Source organism: Sinocyclocheilus grahami, unplaced genomic scaffold, assembly GCF_001515645.1.
Source record: "Sinocyclocheilus grahami isolate Dianchi unplaced genomic scaffold, SAMN03320097.WGS_v1.1 scaffold1129.1, whole genome shotgun sequence".
NCBI classification, from domain to species: domain Eukaryota; kingdom Metazoa; phylum Chordata; class Actinopteri; order Cypriniformes; family Cyprinidae; genus Sinocyclocheilus; species Sinocyclocheilus grahami.
In genome coordinates, this window is record NW_015506308.1 from 324306 (window position 1) to 332367 (window position 8062).

Sequence of the window (8062 nt, forward strand, 5' to 3'; positions counted from 1 at the left end):
TTAGTTAACTAATTGTAAAGTGTTACCCTATTTTTGTCTTGTTTTCCATTATAAATTAAAAAAATTTTTTTTATTAAGATATATTTACTATATTGTACTATATATAATATTATATTTACTATGCATTTTGAAACAAAATGTCTTATTTAATGAAAAAAATGATTTAAAAATGAAAATGAGAATAAAATCTGTCAGTGGGGTCAGAAAAATAAACTTAATTCAAAGTGAAATATTTTTCGATTCCATTGACAGATATTTTTTATTGTTTTAAGCATAAACTCACTTCATTTTGATTACATTTTTTTCAGAAAACAAGACTTTAAGTATATTTTTAAGCAATTAATGCATCTTGATTTAAGAATATTTAGATATTTGTACTGGAAACAAGACAAAAACACTGAGAAAAACGTAACTTTTGCAACGCAGGAGCAACTTTTCTGTTCTGAGCCAAAGCCAAAATGCATCAGCAAGCAATAAAATCAATCGGAACATCATCTTGTTGTTCGCTGCTTAGCGAGGAGAGAAAAGATTGAACATGTGCGTCAAACAGAGAGCAGCGACGCAATCAAACACACATCTGGAGATCCAGAACTTTCCTATAAGCATGCTGGGATAGAGCTGGACTAAGTGAGGTTCATCAGAAGAGTGACGCACTAGTTCCCTTATGAAGTACAAATAAATTATCTGAAACACGAGGAAAACAATATAAACAGACTCATGATTCACCGTAAACCACGAGTCCAGGAGCGCAAACACTCACAACACACTGAGCACTTGAACTGCTTCTCCATTCAGACGGGACTCCGTAATGTCTATAATCCTCCTCAACATCATCATAATCCTCCGAGTCACTGATCGACAGGAACAGGAAGCTGTAGCACAGATGCACGATAAAGGCGGATGTTGGGTTGCTAGGCAACAGCGAGGGTGGGCGGAGCCTAGTGAGGCAGAGGCACCAGGATGTCCACGTAGTTGATGGGGAAGAACCCTGATTGGCCGTGGATCATGCCCTCGTACCAGTTGTCGTCGATCTGATTGGTCAGAGTGATGATGTCTCCCTCCTTGAAGCCGAGCTCGCCCTCGTTCTCCGCCGCGAAGTCGTAGAGCGCGCGACAGCACGGCTGATCCAACGGAGCTGAGCGACAGAACGAAAGCTCTTTAAAACGTAGTTAGTGGAATGTGAAGTTATTATCATTAACAGAAACTAGAAGTATATTTAAACAAAATCAAAAGTTATGTTGGTGAAAACACTCTCATTAACTAAAACATTTTTACAGAATGCACATCTGCAAAGAACAAAGTCAAAATACTTAGTATAAAAACAGTATATATAAAAAAAAATACAGATTAGTAAAACACTGGTCAGTTTTGAGATTTTGGGCTGTTTGGAATTTCATTAAGTGTTGTTTCAGATTGGCGTATAAAAAAATCAGAAAAACACAAGTGTTTATTTTAGTGCACTTTATCTATTTGCATCTGTCGATTTCAATTCCAGTTCATATCTTTAAAGAGTTTTTTCTCCACTTCAGCAGCACTTACAAACACCAAAACTTACAGTTTTATTCCTCTCTATATTCTGGAGGTTTTTACTGAGGGGTTTGTTCATATCTCATTCACACTGATTTATACAACATTTTATTCTTATAAACATGGTAAAAGTGTGTTTGTGTTCTGTCTGCTGACAGTATTTTCTGATTTATGGGGTGATAAAAAGAGAAATCCAAAATCCCTTCTGGAAGAATCTTTAACTCTAATATGTCCACTAAATCAAACAAGAATTTTGAGCCCGACTTCAGATTTCTGTTCTGGACATTGCTCTGAAAGTGAATCTAGCAATATTGTTATTCTGTGTTGTTATCGTTATACATTGAAAAAAAAATGCTGTAGGATTTACTTTGAAACCATTTTCACTCCGAAATTGCTAGTAAATTTCACAAATAATTACAAAGAAAACAAGTAACACTGAATTAAACGTAAAATTCTTAAGTAGAAAGACTGAAATAATATTTTCTTGTAAAACGTAACTTTGAAAAATCTTTTTAAGGGTGAAATCTGAGCTGAATACATCTGTGCGTTTTTTCTATTTTAGTCGCATTCGTCTGTATGTCAGTGTTTTTTTTTGTATTTGTGTGTGTGTGTGTGTGTGTGTGTGTGTGTGTGTGTCTTTAATGGGGGAGAGCGAGAGAGAGAGCATGAGAGAAAAAAATGGGCAAATTATCTTACTGTCAGAGAATAGAAGAGGGACTTGTTTAACATGAGCCGCGCTCAAGAGCATGTGCGATGACAAAGTGATTTTGCTCCTTACACTGGTCACCCACCTGCACTCAGATTAGGTCAGATATTTGTTTCTGAGGCCAAGCTGTCCCTCAAATAAGATGATGAAAAAAAGCTCATTGTGGATAACATTCTTTCTCGGGATGAAGTAGAAAAAAGTGCAAAAAATAAAAACATAATACCTCATTATGCTGCAGTGGGAGGAACAATGGTGCTGTTTTAGAGACTTTAATTACTGAATCTTTTTTCTTACATGAACTATATTATATTTTTTGTTGAAATTACCACCAGTAATTTTTTTTAGACATCTGAGGGCCAAAATGTTTGGCCTTGTGTATGTACCTGGTGAGCGTGCAGGTGATTTTGCAGAGTTTATTCCTCCGTCGTGATTCTCACTGGGCAGCTGAAGCTCCATGCAGGGTTTGGGAATGTACTCCTTCCGGGGTTTGTTGGACATGTCTTTTATCCTGTAACACGCACACATATTTTAATCAACAGCACATATTTATAATTTTTCAAGAACAGAATCTCATTAATCTCCATTGTAAAATTTTAAAATAATACTTCAATATTTATTGGCATGTCATTATATCTGTAAAGACAATTTTATTCTATTTTAGAAACACATTTCTGGTAAATCTGATAAACTGCAGTGTTGTTTTAATGTGAATTAATGTCTCTCCCAGTGGATGTACTGTGTGTGTCGTGTGAAGACCCCAGGTGCATGATGGGAGTTTGGAGCGTCTGACCTGTCTTCTATCTTGCTGGAGAGCTGCTGCAGGATCTCAGCCGCCTGCTGATGATACTCCACCTGAGCCTGAACCAGAGCCGACAGCTGACTCACCTGCTCGATCTACACACACACAAGCTTATAAGTACTATATACCGAAACAAAGGGATTCACAAATGTTTTTTTGTCAGCATGATTTAATGACATGCTGACGGTTCTCTGATGTCAAGTTTTTTATTTGAGAGTTTCTATTTTAATGTTATTTATTTATTTAATTTGACATATTATGATTTTGTTCATTTTTAGTAAGCGTTTTATTTAGATTTTATTTTCAAATTATTTATTAATTTTAATCTTTTTAATTTTTACGATTTAATTATTAGCTTTTCAACTCACAGACCCAACACAATTTCACATACTATTTAAATTATAAACAGTACACACTTGTTCTGCTAGGTTATTATCAACTAAAAAAAATAAAACTAACAAAAAATATTTGTTACATGAAATAAAATAACTAAAATATAAAAAAACTAGACGAAATGTTTCAGCTAGTTGTCAAGACAACATTTATCATTTTAACTTAGTTTAACTTAATGTACTAAAGTAACTAAAACTGAATTAAAAATGAATACAATTTTTAAAAACTAATAAAAACAAATTCATTAAAACTTTTATAATAGTAAAAATGTTTTGGTAATTTTTGTTTATGTTTGTTGTTTTTATTAGTTTTTGTTCAAATTAAAAACTCGCAATGTTAATTAAAAACTATAACAGTAAATCTAGGATACTAAAATAACACTGGTTTCTGAACTGTATAGTGTATGAATTTTATACCGTGTACAACACGAGAATGGACTCTTATATGGTTTACATGTGCCAAAACGTGCAGTGCACACGGAGATACTGTATCCCACAATGCAATGGGCTCAACTTCCATTTCCAGAGCGACGGATAAGATTTAAACAATATGTATTTGAAAGATTCCTGAGCTTTGCATTGTGGGATACAGCACTGTGCATGTGCTCTGTTCGACACGGCATTACTAGCACGAGTACGAGTTAGCACAACACCGTACGTCGTTCTCCAGCAGGTTAAACATGCTCTGCTCCGCGATCTCCTTAGACTCGTCGAATTTCTCCAGCGCTTGTTTGAGCTCGTCTTCCGTCACTTTCCCCTGACGCTTCTTCTTATAATCGAAGTCCAGACGACGGCCTTCCATCTTCTTCAGATGGTGCTGCGAGAGGAACACACACATTTACACACGTCTGTCTGTCTGTCAGCGTTCAGCTCTCTCACAGCAGCACCGGTCGAACTCACCTGAATCTCTCGGAGATCTTTGTCGTGCAGGTTCTGCAGCGGGTCTATGAAGTTCTGTTTGACGGTTATGTCTAAAGCATCTTTCACCTCGCCGAGCTCACGCATGGATTCACCGGCGTCCAGCAGAGCCAGACCTGAGACACACAGAAGAAAAGCAGACTCGTACCATTTTTCCAACTTTCAATCTGATTTAAATTCCACTAAACCAACAAATCTGCAACTCTGACATCATTTCCTAAAAGTACATGTTACACGGTAATGCTTCACAAATCTTCCGCTCACCAAGGCTGCGTTTAATCAGAAATGCAGCAAGAATTGTGAAATATTAATTTAATTTAAAATAGTTGTTTTCAATGTATTGATATGTGTTTAACTGTAATTCATTGCAGTGATCAAAGCATCATTCCTCCAGTCTTCAGTGTCACATGATCTTCAGAAATCAGTATAATATGCTGATCTGCTGCTCGAGAAACATTTCTGATTATTATCAATGTTGAACACAGTCGTGCTGCTCAATATTTTTGTGGAAACTGAGACATTTCAGGATTCCCAGACGAACAGAAAGTTGAAAATAACAGCATTTATTTGAAATAGAAATATTTTGCAACGTAATAAATGTCTTTACTGTCATGTTTGATCAATTTAATTTAACATTAATTTATATTAAATAAAAATATTAGGGGTGTCCCCTGTGTGTGTGTGTGTGTGTGAGTGAGTGAATGTGTGTGTGTGTGTGTGTTTGGATCCACAGCTCTTCTGACTGTGTGTATGTGTGTGTGTGAGTGAATATGTGTGTGCGTGTGTGAATGTGTGTGAGTTACCAAAGCAGGACTCTTCTCCGAGCTCATGGCCGAACCTCTGCATGGCGTCTCCCAGCACCGTCTCAGCCTGAGGGTAACCCGGACCCTTCTCCTGACCCCGGATCTTAGACATGGTGTTGATCATGCTTAGACGAGCCCTGGACGCTAAAACACACACACATACACACAATCAGAAGAGCTGCTGATCCAAACACACACTCACACACACACACACACACACACACACACACACACACACACACACACACACACACACACACAGGAAAAAAAGTCAGCAACACAGCTTGAAAACTGTGCCATCATCTCTGACCATATCGGAGTATATGAAGTGAATTTGTTGAATCACAGATGAGTGCAGTATTTTTGTTGTTCTGTGACTGAGAGACAAAGGCGGCCTTGATTAAGTATTGATGGTGCTGTTAATGTGGTCTGTGCTGTATATATCTAATGGGGTGAGTGCTGTATGATTTGACTGTGATGGGTCGTCCAGATCCAGATTGGCTGCGTCTGTGTAATTGACGGAGCGTATTGATTTTCGGCTTTATGTGATTTACAGGGTGGTTTTGGTCTGGAGTCGGGGTGGGGTCAGCGGACCGGGATAAAATGTCTCCATTAGGCTTCTGAATCGAATCTGGAAATGCCAACGAGCATTGTTAGTAAATCTGTACTGAGAGAAGTTCAGAAGTACAGTCTCTCTGTCATGGAGTATGATTTTAGTATGGTGCATCTTGAAGAGGATTTCTGCCGGTCTGGTCTGGCTTCTATTTAAACCGCTTCACTACAGCAGAAGACCTCCCCAGCATCAGTGCTTGCTGGTAGCTGCTTAAAAAATAGGAACTCTATTGATTTACTGCTCTGTTGATCTTGCTCTGGTTTTATTTGTACTTATCTCCTGCTCTCAGGCTATGTGAGGAGAGAAAAAACATTTGCATTTTATTTATTTTTTGTCCAAAAAAAAGACAAACTGACGAACTGCTTGGTTTTTGTTTGTCTTTTGAGAGAGTATTCAAGGGCATTAAAGTAATCATGAATTCTTTCTCATACCAGGCCTGAACGCAGTCGTATTCTCATGCATCGCTGCTTTGCTCAGTGTGTCAGAACTGTTTCTGTAGCTGCATTGACCATCAGTATCCAGCACTGAAGTTATACATTATATAATAGGTTTTAATACTCCACAGGACAAAACAAGATTCTTTCTTTCTTTCGTTCAAGAGAGACTGACAGTTTCCAGCTGTAGAGTCACACAGGTTTCAGGAGCGTTGAGAAAACAGAAGCACTCACTCTAGAGCTCTGCTGCTTCAACTCATTATCTTCATATGGACTTTTACTGCTGTCACTTACAAAGTCAGTGGGAATAAAAGTCTCCTCATCTCCAGCATTCACACCTTTAGCGGCTTCTCGATGAAGACTAGAGGCTCCTTGTTCATAATTGAGAGTCATGCAGGTGAAATGCAATTATTTTACAGTAAGATTGATCAGCTCTGGAGTAACGCTCAGTGTCGTTTGTCACTGAGATGACTAATAACAGCATGGCGAACCAGCGCTGATAGGTATCGGAAGATAAAAATCAGACACATTCTCAAGATTTAGGAGAATAAATCTTCTCTATAGGTTCCTTAGTTGTTTGGCTGAAAATGTGCTTGTGCTATATAGGCATTTCGACAACATAATAAACACTATAAACATGCGTTTTAGTTCCTGTCGCTCCACAACAAACCATTTAAGTGTATCTGTATTAATTAAACAAACAGTGGCATTCATTATAAACAAGATTTATTATAAATGCCAAGCCTAAACGAATTTAAAGCACAACTGAAATCGCTGAAACAAAATAATTTCATTTGGATTTGTAATATAAATTATTTAACCAATACAACTTGATTCCATTATTATTCTTTTTTTTTTACATTTCTATATGCATTTATTTATTTATTAACCTAATGAAATGACTTCCAATCAAAAAAAAAAATAGCAATATGAATAAAAAAAACAAATGTTGCATCATATCACATCATTGTTGCATAATATCTCAGCAAAGCAAATAAAATGTACATTTGTAAGGCCATTTTCAAACGTTTTGACATTAATATATATATATTTTTTATATACAGTAAGTTCAAGAAAAAAATGCTGTAGGATTTAATTCAAAACAATTTTCACTTAAACATTGCTAGTATGTTTCATGCAGTTACAAGGAAAGGCAAGTACAGTAAGTAACATTGAATTAAATGTCAAATTTTGAAGTTGAAGTACTGTAATAGTATTTGAATAACATACTCCAAAAATCATTTTATTTACAACTTCACACAAATCATTTTACAGTGTTCTACAGAGACGCCTGCTTGACTGAAGATTGCGGAAATGTGTTCATGTTGAGTTCGTGTTGGCGATCGTGTCGTCAGAGGTCAGCTTTATTGGCAGGAAAGGGAACTCCATCAACACTTCCCAGGGGACTTCACACGGGTCACCAAGATGGGGTCACTATGGGATTGTAGTTTCCTGCCGTGTTGCATTGTGGGTGCTCGGCTCTCGGGCGTCCACGCACGCGGCACTAGCATATGGTCACCAAGTCGTTCCCGTGTATATTTTCCAAGAAACTCCATGACAGAAGCACTTTTGGCCGAAGTACAAGATTGTGGTGCGTCGCTGAACGCGAAGGGTGATGTTTCACGTTGTGGCCTACAATGGCCTCTTTCTGACACGGGCTGCTCTGAGAACAGCTGCTCCGCTCTGAACAGATTGAGGCCTTGTGTGAACACCCGTCTCTGATCAGTCACCTCCACCCACACGCTTGGCCCGAGTCTGACCAGCCTTTGCTCAGACAGCTCAGAGCTGGCCATTATAGAAAATACACTGCCACACAGACGTTTGGAATAATTAAGATTTATTAATTTATTCACCAAGGCTGAATTTATGT

General features: G+C 37.6%; 1 protein-coding gene across 2 annotated transcripts in view; it reads right to left on the reverse strand.

Moving 5' to 3' along the window:
* Nucleotides 1–377: 377 nt before the first annotated feature.
* sh3gl2b (SH3 domain containing GRB2 like 2b, endophilin A1) overlaps nucleotides 378–8062 on the reverse strand; it is a 10570-nt gene continuing 2885 nt past the window's right edge. The window contains exons 1-6 of one of the 2 annotated variants that reach the window (XM_016252741.1): nucleotides 5146–5284; nucleotides 4325–4458; nucleotides 4083–4241; nucleotides 3024–3127; nucleotides 2617–2741; nucleotides 378–1135 (exon numbers count right to left, since the gene is read on the reverse strand). In XM_016252741.1, coding sequence (XP_016108227.1) covers nucleotides 939–1135; nucleotides 2617–2741; nucleotides 3024–3127; nucleotides 4083–4241; nucleotides 4325–4458; nucleotides 5146–5269 — 843 coding nt within the window. In that variant the 5' untranslated portion in view covers nucleotides 5270–5284 and the 3' untranslated portion in view covers nucleotides 378–938. Of the gene's footprint in view, nucleotides 1136–2616; nucleotides 2742–3023; nucleotides 3128–4082; nucleotides 4242–4324; nucleotides 4459–5145; nucleotides 5285–8062 lie in introns of those variants that run through there. The other variant, XM_016252740.1, reaches the window with a different exon arrangement.